This window comes from Balaenoptera acutorostrata, chromosome 12, assembly GCF_949987535.1.
Source record: "Balaenoptera acutorostrata chromosome 12, mBalAcu1.1, whole genome shotgun sequence".
Taxonomy (NCBI): domain Eukaryota; kingdom Metazoa; phylum Chordata; class Mammalia; order Artiodactyla; family Balaenopteridae; genus Balaenoptera; species Balaenoptera acutorostrata.
In genome coordinates, this window is record NC_080075.1 from 30233139 (window position 1) to 30255389 (window position 22251).

General features: G+C 42.9%; 2 protein-coding genes and 1 pseudogene across 2 annotated transcripts in view; 2 read left to right on the forward strand and 1 right to left on the reverse strand.

Moving 5' to 3' along the window:
• The window catches only part of LOC103012757 (RNA/RNP complex-1-interacting phosphatase-like), a gene marked incomplete at its 5' end in the record, with an annotated part of 50184 nt that overhangs the window by 24066 nt on the left and 3867 nt on the right, over positions 1-22251 (forward strand). The window contains 3 exons of the mRNA XM_057558688.1: positions 1575-1664; positions 12936-13073; positions 16186-16246. Coding sequence (XP_057414671.1) covers positions 1575-1664; positions 12936-13073; positions 16186-16246 — 289 coding nt within the window. The remainder of the gene's footprint in view (positions 1-1574; positions 1665-12935; positions 13074-16185; positions 16247-22251) is intronic.
• On the forward strand, positions 3594-4851 carry LOC130709426 (heterogeneous nuclear ribonucleoprotein A3-like). Its single transcript, XM_057558647.1, has one exon. It carries the CDS (start codon positions 3832-3834, stop codon positions 4849-4851), a length of 1020 nt encoding a protein of 339 aa, XP_057414630.1. The 5' UTR covers positions 3594-3831.
• Positions 19000-19669, reverse strand: LOC130709398 (RING finger protein 11-like; annotated as a pseudogene).

Below are 22251 nucleotides of genomic sequence, written 5' to 3' on the forward strand. Positions count from 1 at the left end.
AACCAAGCAAACACCATGTTATGCAAGTGATGATGTTTCACATCACCAGTGATGTCACGGAGACACTCCATACTCTCTGTTATGATGTGATGAGACGGTTACTTCGCTTCTGTGGTATTCTTTGTCAAAACCCATAACTCCAGTGGAATCATGAGAAAAACATCAGCCAAACCCAGACTGAGAACAATTCTACAAAATATCAGACAAATATTCCTCAAGACTGTCAAAATCATGAAAAACAAGGAAGGAATGAGGAACTGTCATAGACCAGAGAAGACTAAGGAGACATGACAACTAACTAAGTGGAATGTGATATACTGGATTGGGTCCTAGAACAGAAAAAGGTCATTAACAGGAAAACTGGTGAAATCCAAAAAAAGTCTTAAGTTTAGTTAATAGTAATGTATAAATGTTGGCTTTTTAATTTTGAAAAATATACTATGGTAGTATAAGATGTTAGCAATAGGAAAAACTGGGAGAGAGGTAAAGGGAACTCTGTTTGTATCTTTTCTGCAGATTTGAAATTATTTGAAAATAAAAAAGGTCATTTTAAAAAAATGGAGTAATACTGTATTGTATTATATCACAGAAGAAGAAGACCTTTTAAAAGGTCTTTTAAATCTCTACCCTCTATATACTATTCACTAATTAAAAGGACAATTATGAGAAAAGAAAATAGGCTCATCTCCCTTATGTATACAGAAGCAAAAATCATACACAAAATGTTAGACAATCAAATGTAGAGTGTGTGAGTGAGTGAATGTGTGTGTGTGTGTGTGAATTCCTACCAAGTTGTTTTACTCCAGAAATGCAAGGGGAGTTAACATTCAGATATCAATAAATGTCATGCACCACATCAGTAAAATAAAGGAGAAAATGTATATGATCATATCAGTATAGTCAGATAAAGCATTTGATAAAATTCAATAATTATGTATGATTAAAAACTCATAGCAAAGGGAAACTACAAAAAACTTGAGAGCCACCATCCTATTTATAGTGAAATGTGGAGAATGTCCACTGTAAGATTAGGAACAAAATAAGAATGCCAACTCTTACCTTTTCTATTCAACCTGTTAGTAAAAGTATTAAATGGCATTAGCAGTAAGGCAGGAAAAAGAAATCAGAAATATAAGGCTAAGAAAGGAAGAAATAATACTGTCACTTTCCATATTTGATATAATTAAGGATACAGAAAATCCAAAACCATCTACAGATAACTTATTAGAATATCAGTTAGTTTTTAGAAGAGTTGCCAGATAAGAGACCAAACATTAAAAAATTCCACTAACATTTTTCTGTGTCTGAAAAGTTATAAAATTAAAAACTAAAAAATATGCCATCTACATTATCATCAAAACATCATATACCTAATAATAAGTGTAATAAAAAATGTAAGAACCCTGAACAGAAAACTATTAATATATCATAGAGAGAAATTAAAGGTGATCTAAATAGGATTTCTACTTTGAGGCAGGATGTATAGGCATACCTCACTTTATTGCACTTCACTTTATTGTACCTTGCAGATAATGCCTTTTTTTTTTTTTTTTTTTTTTTTTTACAAATTGAAGGTTTGTGGCAACCCTGTGTCAAGCAGCTCTACTGGTGGTGCCATTTTTCCAACAGCATTTGCTCACTTCGTGTCTCTAGGTCACGTTTTGGTAAGTCTCACAATATTTCAAACTTTTTCACTCTTATACTTGTTACATGATCTGTGATCAGTGATCTTTTTTTTTTTTTTTTTTTTTGGCTGTGTTGGGTCTTCGCCTCTGTGCGAGGGCTTTCTCCAGTTGCGGCGAGTGGGGGGCCACTCTTCATCGCGGTGCGCGGGCCTCTCACTGTCGCGGCCTCTCCCGTTGCAGAGCACAGGCTCCAGACGCGCAGGCTCAGTAGTTGTGGCTCACGAGCTTAGTTGCTCCGCGGCATGTGGGATCTTCCCAGACCAGGGCTCGAACCCGTGTGCCCTGCATTGGCAGGCAGATTCTTAACCACTGCGCCACCAGGGAAGCCCCGATCAGTGATCTTTGATGTTACTATTGCAAAAAGATTACAGCCTGCTGAAGGCTCAGATGATGGGTAGCATTCTTAAAGTCTACTTTCAAATTAAGATATGTACTTTTTTTAGACATAATGCTATTGCACACTTAATAGACTACAGTATAGCATAAACATAACTTTTACATGCACTGGGAAACCAAACAACTCGTGTGACTTGCTTTCTTAGGATATTCTCCTTATTGTGGTGTCTGGGACCAAAGCCATATCTCCATAATAATATGCCTGCACTAGGTAGGCACAGGCCATCACTCCTGCTGCAACAAGCAAACAAACTTGAATAAAAGATCATCGAGCTAAGGAAGCAATCAAGAAACAATATCAACTAATATGCTAGAGAGGGACATTTAGAGATTTGGAGCAGGGGTTTGGTGTAGGGAGACATACTCCACTGGAAAAGAGAAATCACCATACCTTTTGATGAACTCATTTGCTGGCATGATGGAGTGAAATCTAGCAGAGTGTCAAGCCGATTTCCCCCACAGGACATTTCCTTAGTGTCAGGGTGGTATAGGATGATGGGGGACTGAGCCAAGAAAGCAGAGTGAAATTTCCTGCACAGTCATGGCACTAACAAACCAAATCCCGCTAGATAAAGGGGCCTGTGACAATCATTAGGTCTCCTCTTCAAGACATTTGCCAGTTTTTGAACCTATATAAAGCAGGAAGCTAAATACCTAATGCCTGAGGGAGAGAACTTTCCAAAGTGAGGAATTAGAGACCTACCAGACTCACAGTAAAAACCCAGAAGTGCCATCCCCAAGAAGGGGGCTGAGTCAGAAAAAGTGAAATCATCTGCAATGTTTCAGTGTTTATGAGACAAATTTTCATCGAGGAAGTGTAACGGCAACAAATACATAGCTGGTCTCTCCTTACATTTGCCATACTCTGAAGCTGTGAGAACTGAGAGCCTAAAGAGCTGAATTCAAACATCTGAAAGACTGAAGTCAATAACTGACTGTATTTATTGAAGAATCAAAGACCTGTCAGGCTCACAGCAAAAATCCAGGGAGGCCACAAATTAGGAAAAATCATAGGTAGGATGAGACAACTAAAGCTCCAACCCAGTTCTGACCTAGTAAAATTCCTGAAATGACTGAAATGACCAGCCACTCTGATTAACAGAGAAAGGGGTAAATCTTCTCTGGTGCAAAGTAATAGCATCTTCAGTCTCTATGAAGTTTTTATTCACCATGTCCAGCACACAATCAAAAATTATGAAATTCCTGAAGCAGGAAAAAGTGACTAAAAATTAAGACAAAAAAAAAAAACACAAGAAAAATTGATTTAGAGGGAATTCAGATTCTGGAGTTAGCACAGAACTTTAAAATGACTATATTGAGAGTAAAAGATGGGGATTAATAGATTAAAATATGGAGACTCTCAACAGAAAATTGGAATCAATTTTAAAAAATCAAATACAGATAAATGAAAAATAAGAAAACTGATCCCCAGCAGACCTTAGGGAATACTAGAAGAAATTTTTTTAGGCTGAAGTAAAATGGCCCAACATAGAACAGAGCTGGGCTCTCGGTCCCATATTGAACTCGAGTTGGAAGAGGCGAGTCTGGTCTCAAAACGGAGGTAAAACCGCCGCCCGGTCGCCCCCAGCCCGACTCCGGCCGCCGCCGCCGCCGGGGGGAGGAGGGCCATGATCCAAAGGAACCAGAACAGTTGAGAAAACTGTTTATTGGTGGTCTGAGCTTTGAAACTACAGACGATAGCTTAAGAGAACATTTTGAGAAATGGGGCACACTTACAGATTGTGTGGTGATGAGAGACCCCCAAACAAAACGTTCCAGGGGCTTTGGTTTTGTGACTTACTCTTGGGTTGAAGAGGTGGATGCAGCAATGTGTGCTCGACCACACAAGGTTGATGGGCGTGTAGTGGAACCAAAGAGAGCTGTTTCTAGAGAGGATTCTGTAAAGCCTGGTGCCCATCTAACAGTGAAGAAAATTTTTGTTGGTGGTATTAAAGAAGATACAGAAGAATGTAATTCGAGAGACTACTTTGAAAAGTATGGCAAGATTGAAACCATAGAAGTTATGGAAGACAGGCAGAGTGGAAAAAAGAGAGGATTTGCTTTTGTAACTTTTGATGATCGTGATACAGTTGATAAAATTGTTGTTCAGAAATACCACGCTATTAATGGGCATCATTGTGAAGTGAAAAAGGCCCTTTCTAAACAAGAAATGCAATCTGCTGGATCACAGAGAGGTCGTGGAGGTGGATCTGGCAACTTTATGGGTCGTGGAGGAAACTTTGGAGGTGGTGGAGGTAACTTTGGCCGTGGTGGAAACTTTGGTGGAAGAGGAGGCTATGGTGGTGGAGGTGGTGGCAGCAGAGGTAGTTATGCAGGAGGTGATGGTGGATATAACGGATTTGGAGGCGACGGTGGTAACTATGGCGGTGGTCCTGGTTACAGTAGTAGAGGAGGCTATGGTGGTGGTGGACCAGGATATGGAAACCAAGATGGTGGATATGGTGGCGGTGGTGGAGGATATGATGGTTACAATGAAGGAGGAAATTTTGGAGGTAACTATGGTGGTGGTGGTGGGAGCTATAATGATTTTGGAAATTATAGTGGACAACAGCAATCAAATTATGGACCCATGAAGGGGGGCAGTTTTGGTGGAAGAAGCTCGGGAAGTCCCTATGGTGGTGGTTATGGATCTGGTGGTGGAAGTGGTGGCTATGGTAGCAGAAGGTTCTCAAAACTCAGAAGAAAAGGGCTACAGTTCTTAGCAGGAGAGAGAGCGAGGAGGTGTCAGGAAAGCTGCAGGTTACTTTGAGACAGTCGTCCCAAATGCATTAGAGGAACTGTTAAAATCTGCCACAGAAGGAGCGATGATCCATAGTCAGAAAAGTTACTGCAGCTTAAACAGGAAACCCTTCTTGTTCAGGACTGTCCTAGCCACAGTTTGCAAAAAGTGCAGCTATTGATTAATGCAATGGAGTGTCAATTAGATGTACATTCCTGAGGTCTTTTATCTGTTGTAGCTTTGTCTTTTTCTTTTTCTTTTCATTACATCAGGTCTATTGCCCTGTAAATTGTGGTAGTGGTACCAGGAATAAAAAATTAAGGAATTTTTAACTTTTCAATATTTGTGTAGTGCAGTTTTTCTACATTTTAGTACAGAAACTTTAACAAAATGCAGTTTTGAAGGTGTTTCCTTGTGAGTTAACAAGTAAAGAAGATCATTGTTAATTAATATTTTGTATGAATTTTGCTAAAGTTAACTGTAAAGAAACACCTGCTGACTTGCAGTTTAAGGGGATCTATTCTCCCCATTTCCAAACCATGAAATGAATGGGCTCTGACATGTGGAGAGAATAGATATTTGTATGTTTGCAATGTGTGTTTTAGATAATAGAATTGGGTATTTAAATTAGCATATTTGTGAATTTAATAGCATTAAGATTTACTTCAAATGGAAAAATCTCAAAATTAAAAAAAAAAAAAAAGAACAGAGCTGGGAGCTCGATTGGCGCTGCCTGCGGGGGAGGAGCGCCGCCGCCGCCGCGAGCTGGGAGCTCGATTGGCGCTGCCTGCGGGGGAGGAGCGCCGCCGCCGCCGCCGCCGCCGCGAGCTGGGAGCTCGATTGCCGCTGCCTGCGGGGGTGGGGCGCCGGCTCCGCCGCCGCGAGCTGGGAGCTGGATTGACGCTGCTTGCGGGGGAGGAGCAGCGCTGCCGCCGCCGCCGCCGCCGCGAGCTGGGAGCTCGATTGGCGCTGCCTGCGGGGGAGGAGCGCCGCCGCCGCCGCAAGCTGGGAGCTCGATTGGCGCTGCCTGCGGGGGAGGAGCGCCGCCGCCGACGCCGCGAGCTGGGAGCTGGATTGGCGCTGCCTGCGGGGGAGGAGCGCCGCCGCCGCCGCCGCCGTCGCAGTCGTCGTGAGTGAGGAAGCGCGTCGGTCACGCCTGCTGAGGGCCCTCGCCGACCCCTGGGCTTACCCGCCGCCCCGCCAGCTCCGCTCGTTTCCCTTCCCCCTGCGGCCCGGCGCGGGGCAGGCCTGCCGGGGCCATGAGGACGAGGTGGTCTGCATTGCCAAGAAGATGGACAAGATGGTGCAGAAGAAGAACGCGGTGAGCGCGGCGGGCGGCGCGGGCCGGAGGGAGGCCGGGCGGCGGGCGGGGGCCAGTCGGCCGGCGGGGGCCAGTCGGCCTGAGGGGGCTCCCGGCCAGCGGTGAGCGCGGCGGGTGCCGCGTGACGGCGGCGAGGCCCGCGCTCTGGGGAGGGGTTCCTGGGGAGGGGGGAGCTTCGTGTCCCGCGGCCGCGTCCCGGGCAGGGGTACTGGGGGGCGTCCTGTCCCGCGGCCGCGTCCCGGGGAGGGGGTCCTGGGGGGGTCCCGGGGAGGGCGTCCGGTCCCGCGGCCACTGGCGCTGCGAGCCGCCCTGGGCGCCCGAGGCCCCTCGTGATTAGCGCAGCCCGGTAAACTCCATCGAGGCGTCCTCCTCATTATTTTAAACGTGACGGTGGTAAAGCCTCGCTGGTTTAGCTGAAGAGTGCAGAGAGCCCTCCCTGTTTGAAATAATTCGTTGTCTTTCCCGGGCTCATTGGCCAGCAGCGAGAAAACAACATCAAACAGAGGTTTGTGATCAGTTTTAGACATGAAAGTGTTCAAGCAAAACGTGAATTTCCTGGATCTTATTTTTGAGGAAGGCTGAACATTCCCTTGATTGTCTCAACTTCCTTGCATGTTTGCTTAGCAATTAAAAAAGGTGAACTACACCAGTGTACTTGGCAAGTTGCTAAACTTTTTGGAAAAAGTGGATCTTGTTAGGCCGCGGAGTGCGGGGAGCTGTGTTTAAGGCACTGCCGCCGACGAGGCTGTGCTGCCGCCTGGATTTGGACACATGTCGTTGCTGGTCCTCTCAGTGGTTTACGGTTGATACCGGTGGCGTTTTCTGTTAGTGATAACGTGCGCACGTGAACGTGTTCTCTTGTGGTTTGTATGAGGTGCTCCAGTTTCTGCATTTCTGTCCACCTGTGTGGGCCACTCTCAGTTCGTTGCTTCCGAATCGTCTATATTTTCAGCTAAACTTCTGAAATTGTAAGTCCAACGAATGTGAAGGAGAGAAGGGCTGCTCTGATTTGCACAGCACTTTGGAGTTACAAAGCGTTTGGGGACTCACTGTGTTGCATTCATTTTACAGAATAAGAAACTGAGTCAGACCAAGCAGTTCACCTCCTTAAATGAAGTGTGCGTTGTGGCTTAAGCCAGGACGCGAGTTTTCTGCTGGGCAGCATGCAGAAGTAGTGTTAAACACCGAATTCTTAAGACTTCAGACTTGGTGTGCGCCTCTTTTCCTTTAACAGGTGCATTGCCCGGCGTGTGATTTCATACCCTGTTAATCTGTCTTTGGAATTTTGGCTTTTTAAAGGATTTCCTGTTTGTTTTCTGTTCCAGACGTTGCCTGTGCCATTTATGTTTTCTGTTGATACAGGCCTTTCATTCCTGACTGCAAGTGATGAGTTCTGTATATTTGATTGGCTGAACGTTTCTGTTATTCTGTTGAAACTGGCAAGTTTTTTTTCTTTGCCTAGAGAACCCTAGACTCCCCTAGTAGAAGCTGGCTCCTAGAGAAAAAGGCCGTTTCTTGGGTAATTTTTTTCTCGAACTCAGGCTATAAAATGTGTACCTTTTAATCATCTAGTGCACTAGGTGTTTTTGTTTGTTTCTTTTCCTTGAAATAGACGTTTCCTAGAAATGAGGAATTCCTTAGTGAGCAAGTATGGAGAAGACCAGTTTGTATTTATCTGCAGTTCTCAAATTATAAACACATAATGCGTCAGCAGGAGAATGAGGATAAGCTCCACAGATAATCCTCAAGTCTCATTTTTCTTTTCAAATCTTATATTTCTAGTAGTACAGAACTTTACCAATATAAAAACTTGCCCTCCCCCCCCCCCCAAAAAAGAACAGAACTGCAGGAAAGAACAAAGAGCACTTAAAGTGTGTGTGTGTGTTTAATATATACATGTACGTATACCCAGGTACATACACCTTTATATTTATATGTTAGTTTTGTAAATAAATGACAATAATAATGTCTTGTGGAGATGTAGAACAGAAGTATACAACAAAAGCACAAACAGCAGGAGGGGGCAAATGGAGTTAAACTGTTAAACCTCCATGGGATGGTTCCATGGAGGAGGCAGAGAGGGGGATGGGATCCTCGAAGAGCTGCTGAAGACCTTGCATTTTTTGCAGATCTCTTTAGAATGCTACTTGCATATTGTGCTCTCACTGAATGCACCTGGCTGAGCTATGGCACATTAGCACGGTAAACATTTGTCAGATTTGCCCTAGTCAGAAAATTTCTATACCTGCCATCCTGCTTGGCACTTAAAATAATTTTTTTTTTTTTAAGCTCTCTATGATATAGGGATGATGGGTGAAGAAGGTAGGCTGCAGGGTAATATGTAGTATGTATGATCCCATTTTGATACAGTAAACAGAAAGTATTAAATGCATGCCTGTTTGTATGAGCAGTGAGTTTGCATGGTTATCTCAAGAGGGAGGGAATGGGACGGGTAGAGAAAGAGATTGACCACAGACTATTGTTTTACTTGTTACAAGAGGCATGTGTTGCCTTCATTTCTGATTAAACTTTTTGTTTACAGATTATTGTAGGTTTACATGCAGTTGTAAGAAATAATAGTGAGATAGCTCCTGTGTGTCCTTTACCCAGTTTTCCCCAATGGTAACATCTTACAGAACCATAGTATACTGTCACAACCTGGGTATTGCCATTGACACAGTCAAGATATAGAACATTTCCATCCCACAGGATCTCTCCTGATGCCATTTTATAGACACTGCTGCTCCCTCACTCCCCACCAAATCATAATGATCTGATAGTGCAGTGGATAAAGTTGCAATAAAGTTTTTATGCAGATGATGAAGGGAAAATACCCCCTGGGGAAGATGGCCCATCTCCCACTCCCCTGGCCCTATCTGTCCCTGGCAACCTGTCATTTCAAGAATGTTATGTGGGACTTCCCTGGTGGCGCAGCGGTTAAGAATCTGCCTGCCATTGCAGGGGACATGGGTTCGATCCCTTGTCCGGGAAGATCCCACATGCCGCGGAGCAACTAAGCCCATGTGCCACAACGACTGAGCCTGCGCTCTAGAGCCCGGGAGCCACAACTACTGAGCCCACGTGCCACAAGTACTGAAGCCCGCGTGCCTAGAGCCCGTGCTCTGCAACAAGAGAAGCCACCGCAGCGAGAAGCCCGCGCACTGCAACAAAGAGTAGCCCCCGCTCGCCGCAACTAGAGAAAGCCCACACGCAGCAACGAAGACCCAACGCAGCCAAAAATAAAATAAATTAACTAATTAATTAAAAAAAAAGAATGTTATGTGAATAAAATAGCGTGTAACCTTTTTTTTTTTTCTTAATTAAAAAAAAATTTTTTTTGGCTGCGCTGTCGGTTATGCGATCTTAGTTCCCCGACCAAGGAGTGAACCCAGCCCAGGTAGTGAAAGTGCTGAGTGCTAAACACTGGACCGTCAGGGAATTCCCAGTATGTAACCTTTTGGATTGGCCTTTTTCAATCAATGTAATTCCCTGGAGAGTCATCCAAATTGCATGAATCAATAGTGCTCCTTTTTTAAGAAAAAAAAAAAAATTATTATTTATTTATTTATTTGGCTGTGCGGGTCTTTAGTTGTAGCATGTGGGATCTAGTTCCCTGACCAGGGATGGAACCTGGGCCCCCTGCATTGAGAGTGCAGAGTCTTAACCGCTGGAACACCAGAGAGGTCCCAGTGCCGCTTTCTTTTTAATTGCTGAGTAGTATTCCATGGTTTGGCTATACTTCAGTTTGTTTAATCACTTGCCCATTGAAGAACATCTGAGTTTTTTCCCATTTCTTGACTATTACTGATAGAGATGCTGTGGACATTTGTGTACCTTTTTTTGTGCAAACATGCGTTCTCTGGGATAAATGCCGTATGGTATGTGTTGCTTTTTTTTGTTTTTTTTGGCTACGCTGTGCCACATGTGGGATCTTGGTTCCCCAATCAGGGATCGAGCCCGTGCCCCCTGCATTGGGAGCTTGGAGTCTCAACCACTGGACTGCCAGGGAAATTCCTGTATTGGTCCCCCCGCCCCACTTCATTGATTGATTGATTGATTGGTTGATTGGCTGTATTGGGTCTTAGTTGCGGCACGCAGGACGTTCGTTAAGGCATGTGGGATCTTTTTTGTCGTTGCGGCGCACGGGCTCTTCGTTGCAGCATGAGAGCTTCTCTCTAGTTGTGGCGTGCGGGTTTTCTCTCTCTAGTTGTGGCACGTGGGCTCTGTAGGTGTGGCGTGCAGGCTCCAGAGCGCGTGGGCTCTGTAGTTTGCTGCACGTGGGCTACCTCATTGAGGTGTGCGAGCTCAGTAGTTTGGCGCGAGGGCTTAGTTGCCCCGCGGCATGTGGGATCTTAGTTCCCCGACCGGGAATCGAACCCGCGTCCCCTGCATTGCAGGACGGATTCTTTACCACTGAACCGCCAGGGAAGTCCCTGTATTGCTTTTTTAAATTTAAAAAAAAAAAAAAAAGGAAAAGCAATTAGAGGTAAAACAACTAATTATATGATTGCCTTTCAAAGTACATATTCAAACCCTACATTCTTGGTGTACATAAGTTATTTATGTTGATTTCTGGTGTTTAGCTCTAGCAACAAGACAATAATAATAACGCTGTAGTTTTCCTTGTTGTTTTCAACTGATGATCTGTGCATTTATTACAAATAATAATTAACACTCACAAGCTACCAGGAGGCAAGTAATGGTTAGCGCTGGTGTGGTTAACTCCTTTATAGATAGGGAGGTTGAGGCATGGGTATTGTGGAATTTGCCATGTTGAGGCATGGGTATTGTGGAATTTGCCTAAGGTTATAGCACTGTGTTCTGACTCAGATTCATTCAGATTTATTCCTTCTCTTTCTGTCTCCTGAATTAACGCTTTGTAATTTTGACCTAGGTGTGAGGACACGAAAAGGGTTTTTTTCTGTATCTGAGGTTTAGTGCTTGTTTTATAGAAGCAATATAGTATAGTGGTTAGAGTATGCACTTTAGCATCTGATTTTCTTTTTCTTCTTAAGTCTTTAATGAATTTGTTACAATATTGCTTCTGTTTTATGTTTTGCACATGCTGGAAAGGTAATAGGCTTTGGCCCCTGGGCCTGGGCTTCGTCTCTTGTGCCGTCTCCTGTCCCTGTTGCCCCCGTGCGCTGGCCCGTCCGCGCTTTGCCAGGGGGTATTGGTCGTCTCGCGGCTCAGTTCACAGTAGCTGAAAGGGGCAATGTGTGATGTTCTGATTTCTGCCCATCGTTTTCAAAGGGAGGCTCTGGCCATTGCTCCTCGGGTAAAATGCAGAGGGAGTGCTTTTTAAGATGGGACTCTCAGTGTTGGGGACACTCCTTAATTACCAAAACGGAATCCCCTTCAGTTCCTCCAGCAGTGTTGTTTTGGCACAGAAAATGTGAGTAATAGGAACTGGAACTAAGTTGGAGAGAAAAAACGCACCGGTCCCGCCGAATTTTCCATCGACACAGTTGATTTGTGTTGTCTCTAGGAATTCTAAAGGGCGTCCCGTTGCTTCCTAACCGGTGTCATTTGGGAGATCTACCTCTGTACGTTCAAAGGATTAACTTTGAGACTTTGCTCATGTGTGCAGTAAACCCTTGAATTCCCTAAGACCTTCCTTTCCTCCATCTCATACCCCATTAAGCCCGCTTCAGTTTATCTCCTGAATTTCTTTGGAATCTGTCAGCTCTTCCTCAACATCCTAATACTGAACTTCCCTGTCTGTTGCAATTAGGTTCTAACTAGTGTCCATATATCTTGCTTCCTTCCAATCCATTCTTCACACAAGAAACCTTCAAAGCAAGTTGGAACGTTGCTCATAAACATCGCTCACAAACATTGTTTTGAGAATAGAAAACACAGTGTTGGCCTTTAAGACTCTGCGTGGTCTAGAATCCTCTCTGCTTCTCTAGCCCCATCTTGTGCCACTTGTGCCCTCACTTTCTATGCTTCAGATACACTGAATTAACCTTAGTTCTCACTCATCTGACAGAAGTCAGTTCAGATATTATTTTTCACTGTGATTCCTAGCATTAAGGAATTTGATTATCAGGTTTTGTATGAGGACTAAAACTAAACTGGGAAGTGGAAGAATTGAGTTTCAACTGTTTCAGTCAACACGCATGTATTAATGATACCTAAGTATTGAACACCGGGCTAGGTTTCATGAGGGAAACAGAAGTTCTGGCCATCTCTGGTTTTGGATATCCCTTATTTGTTGAGACCTTTGCATTGTTTGGTTGCCTTTTATCTGTTTTCCAGATGGGAAAACAGGAACAAGGGAAGTATAGGTTATTACTAGGTGGGGTTGAACAAGTGGAGCAGCAAACTGCAAAGCAGAAAGAAGAGGGACTTACTCTAGAGGGATATGATTTCCATTTTCAAGGCGCCTGCATCCTGTGCAGGGAGACAGCCTAACCTAAAATGTGCCTAACAAAAACTATATTGACTTCTTACTAAAAATCTCCAGTTCATATAACCAAGGGGTTTATAACTTCTCCTTTAAAAGTGATATTCCTGGGACTTCCCTGGTGGTCCAGTGGTGAAGACTCTGCGCTTCCAATGCAGCAGGCGTGGGTTCAATCCCTGGTTGGGGAGCTAAGATCCCACATGCTGCGCAGCCAAAGAAATATTTTTCAAAAGTGATATTCCTGTATTATTGAATTTAGTGGTTTAGATTTTGTTTTAAGGTTAAGAAGATTTCAGTTTATTTACCAGGAACAAAGAAAACATAATGTAAAAATAGTTTCCCAGAAACGATTTCCATCATTCTCTTCTTCCCTTTCTCCCGCAGACTGGTGTTTCATCTTGACAAGCTCTCTGTCATTGCATAGGAAAGCTGTCTGGCTTGGAGGTTGCAATCCCAGGGAATTTTTCATCACCAGGGAAGTCTCCATCACTACAGAGGGATCAAGGGAGAAGTCAGTCCCTGGTAAGTGAGATGCTCCCCCTAAAGACCAACACAGCAGTCGTGTACCTTTCAAGGGGTTCAGGGGCAAGCTGGGCAAGGCATTTCTACTAACTCTTCTTAAGGACCCTGGAGAGTGCCGTATGCTACGAGGTAAGCGGTGACTGTGGTAATTCTTACTGGTGATCATTTCATGTCACTGATTCTCGGCTTTCTTTGTATTTCATAGGACTGTTATAAGTCCAATACAAAATGAGTCTTATTTTTAAAAAACTGAAATGTTTTACAAAGCCTAGCATTCTCATATAGAGTCCTTTCAATTCTCCCCACTTTCTTTCCCGAGAGGCTAAGAACACTTCACACCATGAACTAGGAGAGGGGGTAGAGCCCTTTCTGATGAAATATATCAACAAAGACAGAGTCTTAGCCTGCTTGCTCTCTGGACAGGATCTCGGACCACAAGGTCTTAAATCCTGGTATAAATTAAGGAAGTGAGGACAGTTCAACTGGCACTCTCATAACAAGAGTTCTGAAACACCTTCCAGAGAGACTATAGCAGTAGATGAGGGAAGGGAGTGCTACAGTGTGGTAGTACAGGGGGAATGATCGGCTACAGCAGTGAAAAATGTGGTACCTATTGGTGTGCTCTCGGGGTTCTTGTACATGTAGCATAGATGACCTTTACAGTGTCCCTCCCACCTTCCCACCTGCATTAGGTGTTCTTTTTTTTTTTTTTTAAGCAATCACTTTTGTTATTTACTTATTTATTTATTTATTTATGGCTGTGTTGGGTCTTCGTTTCTGTGCGAGGGCTTTCTCTAGTTGCAGCAAGTGGGGGCCACTCTTCATCGCGGTGCGTGGGCCTCTCATTATCGCGGCCTGTCTTGTTGCAGAGCACAGGCTCCAGAAGCGCAGGCTCAGTAATTGTGGCTCACGGGCCCAGTTGCTCCACGGCATGTGGGATCTTCCCAGACCAGGGCTCGAACCCGTGTCCCCTGCATTAGCTGGCAGATTCTCAACCACTGTGCCACCAGGGAAACCCTTTTTTTTAAAATTTAATTTATGTTTATTTATTTATTGTTTGAACTTATTTATTTTACGTATTTATTTTTTTTGGCTGCACTGGGTCTTCATTGCTGTGCACGGGCTTTCTCTAGTTGGCGGCTAGCGGGGGCTATTCTTGGTTGCGGTGTGCGGGCTTCTCCTCGCGGTGGCTTCTCTTGTTGCGGAGCATGCACTCTAGGTGCGTGGGCTTCGGTAATTGCAGCTCACGGGCTCTAGAATGCAGGCTCAGTAGTTGTGGCACATGGGCTTAGTTTCTCCACGGCATGTGGGATCTTCCCAGACCAGGGCTCGAACCCGAGTCCCCCTCATTGGCAGGCGGATTCTTAACTACGGCGCCACCAGGGCAGCCCTAGGTGTTCTTATATAGAGTCTAAAAACAGAGAGCACTGAGCGAAGGTAGTGGTTATTAAAGGCTCAGGATCTAAATTCTACCTGTCTCTACACCACTTCCCAGCTGTCGATTTGACCCCATTTTTGAATGCCGACCTCATTCTTCAACTTTCTCTGCCGTTTGTATACTCACCTTGAAAAGTTGTTTCTGTGATGCGTTGAGCAGACACAGGGTGGCAGATTGCAGAGGTGGAAGCTGGTGGTCGGATATCTGTGGGCTGAATCTCCTTTAGTCCCATTCCCATTTCTGGTTGCACAGAGGCCCTACTTCCTGTGTATGACGCAGAGCCATAGGATTGCGGGCAGGAGCCAAGTTCTCCATACAGTCAAGACCCCAGTGTGCCTTGGTTATAGTAATATACCTGGCTTCCTTCCTGGTAGGGAAGTGACAGGCGGCTATGCCCCTGATTTGGAATCTGAGATGGTGTTCCCTGAGCAAGGCTGGCAGAAAGTGATGGATATAGAGGGACCATGTTATTGGCGTCTGAAGTTTTATCATACTGGGCTGCCATAAACATGGAGGAAGCAGCTGTGTGCCGGTCAGTGAGTGCCAGAGTAAAGTCTCCGAGTGAAGAAGAATTCTTTTCAGTGCTTCCTGTGATGTCCCACTCAAGAACACCTGGATAGGAAGGAGCTGAAGTGGCGATCTGGCTGTGTTCAGTAACTCCAGATAACATAGTCGTGCTAGAATGTTGGTAAAGGTAGGCACTACCCATGAGTGTCTGGAAAGAGGTACCAGTAGCCGATGCCGAACTGACGGCAGGGGCAGAGACTCTGGAGAAGTTGCAGACGCTTCGTGTTAGGGAAGTTGCATTGCTACAACAGATTTTTAAGCAATAGAGCAATCCAACCAAGTTTATATTTTAGAGAGAGAACATCTTCCATGTGGAGGATCAGTCGAAATAGAAGAGATTGTTAGAATTGTAGGGCGGTAGTAATCCAGGCAGGAGATGACGAATGCCAGACACCACCTAGTCGCAGACATAGCTTTTGCAGAGATCAGCTACGTGTTGTTGTTTTTTATTTACTCTCTCATATAATTTTTTTTAAGTCCTGGACCACAAAATACTGTGGCATAGTTCGAAAAATCTGAGACTCGATTCTAGTCTTTTTTCTGTTTGCCTGCTGTGCAGCTTGGACTTACGTCTCAAGCCTTACTTTTTCATTGTGAAATAAGAACGGTGCTACTTAACCCGAGAACTCCACAGGCACATAGACCCGTGGCATGTGAGGAGCAGTGAATGAGAGAAGGAATGGAAGTGCTTTGGGGTACCCAAGAGCCCTTCAGAAACCGTTTGTTCTTTTTAATATTGAGCATTAAAAGTGAAGGCATTCCATTTGTTTCACTCAAAAACAAATTCTGTTCTTCTGATAGCCTGTTTTTTTTTTTCCACTCCCTTTTTCTATAGTCAGATCAGTTCCTGATGGGCATTCTCCAGTCCACACTATTGCATCTGATTGGAGGCTATGCAAAATTTCCCAGAGACTATGAATTTTGACTGTATAGTAGTTAATTCTTTATTGTATGTTCCTGCAAAAACACTCTTTTCTTCAGAGTTTTTCCTTTTCAGGATAGTGGTAGTGTTGTGGTAACTAATAAAGGCTACTCTTCAGAAAATTGTATAACTTGTTTTTAGTGTCTCTACTTCGCTTACTTAATTCCATATTCCCTCTTTTCTAGACAGACTTCTTGGTGTCCACTGTACCCATGGTTTCAACAGGACTGGCTACCTCATGTGCAGGTGAGTTGCCAACCCCAAGAGGCAGAGCATGTGTAAATTGTTCTGTTTACAATAGTAATGTAAGCTAATGTAAGCTGAATGCAAAAAATGCAGTCAGAGAAGTGTATGAAGTGGAAGGCAATTTTGCCCCGTACTCAGATGTTACCACCAGTAATAATTTAGCACATATTTTTTCAGACGTAAAAAATGCAGATATAAGCATATACAATGGTCCCTTGGTATCTGCAGGGGGATTGGTTTTAGGACTCCCCATGGATCTGAAAATCCTCGGATGCTCAAGTCCCGTATGTAAAATGGTGTAGTACAGTCGGGCTTCCATATCTGCAGGTTATGGAACCGTTGAATATACAGAACTGACTGTACATGTGATTTAATGGTATAGTGTTTTAGACATTCTGGTTTATAATTTAATATATGGAGGACATCTTCCTCTGACAACATTTGGAGACCTCATTCTTATTTATTTATTATTCTTTTTTTTCTTCCAACTTTGCTTTATGTAGTTGGATATAAATAAATGAACACAAACTTAAGCAAGATACATGTAACAATTTAATAGAACCTGATACTCTAATTCTTTCAGTGTTTCTCAGACTCATCATGGGGCTCTTAAGAAAAGTAACCAACATGGATACTACTACAGTTGAATGTCAAATCTTTAAGTGCTTATGACATACTAAATTCTTGTATAATGCACTTATGAAGAACCCTTCAAGATACTTGTGTTTTGTATGTAGCAAAAAGTGCTAAGAGTCAAATATTCAACTCAATATAAAATAATAAGAAGCACTTCTGATTTGTTAGGTTGAGATTGCTTCTCCTTTTACTAATGAATGATTTTTTTAGCTGTAATATCACTGATCTGAACAAATATGTCACCTTGGAGTACATAAGGAAAAATAAACACATGCTAAATGGGTAAAACATTACAACTACATCTTTACTAGACCATCTCTACTAACACTTCAGAAGCTTAGAGATTCAGAGTGTTCTTACGTTAATTGCAAGAAAAATAGAAAGAGAGAAATTCCTTCTTTTTTGAGATCACAGCTGTGAAGTCGTGATTATACAAATTCTTCATTTGTGTGCAAAACATGAAACACATTTAATTCTCCCTGCTTAGAATTGTCAGTCAACTAGCAGGACTTTCCTTCCAAGAAACAGAGACTGAGATGTGTTTTATATAACTTCAATAACCTCAGCACTACAATAAGAAGACATGCAGTATCCTTTTGCTGTGCTTCAAGACAACAGGGAAGGAGGTCACAGGAAAGAAGAAATCAAAATTGTTACAACTGAGAAACTTTTCTCAGTTTAACCATGGTGCCACTTTCATTTTTACATAAGCATGGTGGCATAATTCAAGCTCGATACATCAGAATTCTTAATATTTAAAATTTACCTTGACTTTTAATTATCACCATGTTAACAACCAAAATAATTTGATGAAACTCATAAGAAAGGGTAATGTTAAACCCCACTTTACTAGAGTTAGTTTCTGGACACGTTAGCTCATTTTTTTTATAGAAGAGGGACAGTGAATCTCAGTTTGCTTACAAGCTAGGAGATCACTTTGAATTCTGCATTTGTTAACTGCAAACAGATATAGCACTTGTAACAGGTTATAACTGGTTTTCAGCTGGTTTTCAAGCACAGAGCCAGCCCCAACAGTAATAGTACACTATTTTAAAAGACCTAAGGCAATGAATTCCATTTCCAGTGGAAAGAAAGAATCGTATGGTCTTGGACAAACAATTCTGATGGTTTACTTAACAGTCACTTAGTAGTTCTTCCTTGCTCATAGAACTTTATGACTTTTTTGAGGAGTGAAGCATTCAGCTTGAGTGGATAAATCCTTGTTAGGCTAAGACAATCATTATCATATCCCTCTTTGCCATGAATTGACTTATGAATGGTCATATCAATCTGTTTTGGCAAATGAGTAATTAGGGGAAGGCTGTTGTTGTGCTTATGAGAATGATATTTTTCTCTGAGAAAAGATAAATAGGCACTAGGAAAATGACCATTTGGGCTCTTTTTCTGCTTCCTCCTTGTTTTGTGAGAATATGATACTTGGTTTTACAGCAGCCATCTTGTGCCCCTGAGATGATCATATGCCAATAATGACAAATGGCAGATTAGAAAGAACCAGCAAAGACAGAAAACATCAATAGTAACAACAATCACAGCAAAAGAACAATGGGACCTTAACTTGTGGAGTTCCTATAAAGTAAAAAATAAATGCTCTATGTTTATTCTAAAAAATAAAGAATTATGCAAACCAGCTTAAAACTCCTTTTTTTGTGCCAGTGTTATAAAATGTAGCTTTTAGTAAAACCTTGACCCAAATGCCAGCAACTTCAGAAAAGAATTTGGGTAGGGGGAAGAAGAAAGTTATCTCACTTAGGAAAAACAACCACTATCTTCATCCTAATCTTCGACACACAATTTAAACATATATAGCTGCTGTAACACTTTACACAGTTCCTATGTAGTAGAGCACTAATAAGATCTAAATACAATTATATTTTTAAACACTGGGTGAAGGCTTTACATAAAAATACCATCCTACTTTTCCCCCTAAATTTCTAAAATATCACGTGCTTTTCCCCAACATCTTCAGCCGTTCAGGAATCTTTAGGAAACTTTCATGCATGATCTTAATTCCTAATCCCTGGCTCTTGGGCTCAATGACAGAAGATCAAAACCACCAAAAATGATGGTTCACTTGAAGTCAGGTGAGAGACACTGGCTCAGTTAGTCTCGTAGGACAAAAGCAGTGCTGCATCAACTGTCTCCATGCAGGAGGGGCACGTGAAGGATCTCATCAGCCAGTCATCTGTACAGCCCAGGTGATCTGCATACACAGCAGAAATCAAATTGGGTTGTCATAAACAAAGTCCATCATACAGATCACACACTCCCGGATCTTTTTTTTTAATATTTGTTTTATTTTATTTATTCATTTATTTGGTTGTGCCGGGTCTTAGTTGCAGTCAGTGGGCTCCTTCATTGTGGCATGCAAACTCTTAGTTGCGGCATGCGTGTGGGATCTAGTTCCCTGACCAGGGAACGAACCCGGGCCCCCTGCATTGGGAGTGCGGAGTCTTTAGCCACTGCACCACCAGGGAAGTCCGCCGGATCCTTTTTTCTGATCCATTTCTTCCAGGGTCATAAACTCCTTCAGGCTGATGCTGTATGAGGCCTGTTCTTTGAGCTATCCTGATTTGTTCCTCTCAGCTGAGTTGCTAGGCGAGTCTGACTAGGTGTTGGATGAGAGACCAAAACTGGAACTTGATCCAGATATGGCAGCAGCAGCTCCTGATCCAGCTCCGTCCCCTTGCCAAAGCTAGCCTAGTCGGACTGAGACTTGTGAGGCAGGGAGATGTCATCCGAAGTGGGGGACTTAAGGCAGTTCCCCATCTTCTGGGGCTTGAGTGTGTGATCTGTGTGCTGCTTTGACAGTCTCCCAACCTCATTCTTTTTTTAAAAAAAATTAATTAATTTTTATTTATTTTTGAATTTTTAAAATTTATTTTTTATACAGCAGGTTCTTATTAGTTATCTATTTTATACATATTAGTGTATATATGTCAATCCCAATCTCCCAATTCATCTCACGACCACTGACCCCCGCCCTGCCCCGCTTTCCCCCCTTGGTGTCCATACGTTTGTTCTCTACATCTGTGTCTCTATTTCTGCCTTGCAAACCGGTTCTTCTGTACCGTATTTCTAGGCTCCACATATATGCATTAATATACAATATTTGTTTTTCTTTCTGACTTACTTCACTCTGTATGACAGTCTCTAGGTCCATCCACATCTGTACAAATGACCCAATATCGTTCTTTTTTATTGCTGAGTAATATTCCATTGTATATACGTACCACATCTTCTTTGTCCGTTCATCTGTCGATGGGCATTTAGGTTGCTTCCATGACCTAGCTATTGTGAATAGTGCTGCAATGAACATTGGGGTGCATATGTCTTTTTGAATTACGGTTTTCTCTGGGTATATGGCCAGTAGTGGGATTGCTGGGTCATATGGTAATTCTAGTTTTAGTTTTTAAGGAACCTGCATACTGTTCTCCATAGTGGCTGTATCAGTTTACATTCCCACCAGCAGTGCAAGAGGGTTCCCTTTCCTCACACCCTCTCCAGCATTTGTTGTTTGTAGATTTTCTGATGATGCCCATTCTAAGAGGTGTGAGGTGATACCTCATTGTAGTTTTGATTTGCATTTCTTTAATAATTAGTGATGTTGAGTAGCTTTTCATGTGCTTGTTGGCCATCTGTATGTCTTCTTTGGAGAAATGTCTATTTAGGTCTTTTGCCCTTTTTTTTTTAATTTACCTTTTTTTTTTTAATTATTAGCGCCTTTATTTATTTATTTATTTATTTATTTATTTATTTTTGGGGCTGTGTTGGGTCTTCGTTTCTGTGCGAGGGCTTCCTCTAGCTGCGGCAAGCAGGGCCATTCCTCATCGTGGTGCACGGGCCTCTCACTATCGTGGCCTCTCTTGTTGCGGAGCACAGGCTCCAGACGTGCAGGCTCAGTAGTTGTGGCTTATGGGCCTAGTCGCTCCGTGGCATGTGGGATCTTCCCAGACCAGGGCTCGAACCCGTGTCCCCTGCATTAGCAGGCAGATTCTCAACCACTGCGCCACCAGGGAAGCCCTTTTGCCTATTTTTTGATTGGGTTGTTTGTTTTTTTTAATAGTCAGCTGCATGACCTATTTATATATTTTGGAGATTAATCCTTTGTCTGTTGATTCGTTTGCAAATATTTTCTCCCATTCTGAGGGTTGTCTTTTCGTCTTGCTTATAGTTTCCTTTGCTGTGCAAAAGAATTTAAGTTTCATTAGGTCCCTTTTTTTTTTTTTTAAGGCTGCATTGTTCCTTTGCTTACTGATGAACATATAAAAGTCAGAAGTTTTTGATATTATAAAACGTCAAAGTAATGAACATTCCTGTGTGAACATCTTTGAATATATATGCTTTGTCTTAGTTAACTTCACTCAGAATGGGACTTCTGCATCAAAGAGTTTATGCCCTTATGCTTTTTGTGGATGTTGCTACACTGTACCAATGTATGGTTGTTCATGCAGGAAATACTTATTGAGCATCTGTTATGTTTAAGCACTGTGCTGGGTGCTAGCAAAAAGACTTGTGAAATTTTGTGAGTAAAGAGACTTGACCTGCCCTTTGTGAATTCTAGCAGTCCAGAGAGGGAATAGATATTCAAGAATCATACTCTGCATATAGAATTACAACTCTGACAAGTGCCAAGGAGAGGGACATGGTACCATGAGAGCATATTTTAGGGAGGATTTGATCTCATCATGGAGATTAGAGAAGGTTTATTTAGGGATGTTTCAGCTGATATCTGAAGGATGAGTAGGTATTAACCAGATAGGGACATTGGGGAGAGATTTCTGAGCATAAGGAATAGCAAAAGACCCTGTAAGAGGAAAGCATATGCTGTGTTGGAGGAACTGGCCAGGAAGGTGGGGCCGTTGGGGGAGCATGTCATTATAATGGAGCTGCAAGTGTGGGTAGGAGCTCGATCGTGCAGCCTTCTGTTTAAGGTTTCAGACTTGAAGAGTAATAGAAAACCATTGAACTTTTTTTGTTGAAGGTGAGTGTGTGGAACATACCCAGTTGCATTTTCAACCTATCGTTTTGCTACCGAGTGGAGAATACACTGCAGGGAGAAAGAGTGGAAGCGAGGAAACAAGTTAGGAGACTTGTGTAGAAATTGGGCATAATGGTGGCTTGGACCAGGGTATGGTGGTCATTTTGGTGGAAAGATGTGGACAGATTCTAGAGGTATGTAGGCAGTATCATTGTCAGCACTGGTGGTAGGTTGAGGATGAGGGTGAGGGAGAAATAGCTGTCAGTGATGGTGATTCCTAAGTTTCTGGCTCCTATGGTTGGTTAGATAGGGTTTTTTAGATATGATGTTAATATTTGTCCTAATTTGTCTTTTGTTATTTGTTGGTTCT

Coding starts and splice junctions, on each gene's coding strand:
- LOC130709426 (XM_057558647.1), top strand. CDS start 3,832: ATGAGAGACCCCCAAACAAAACGTTCCAGGGGCTTTGGTTTTGTGACT.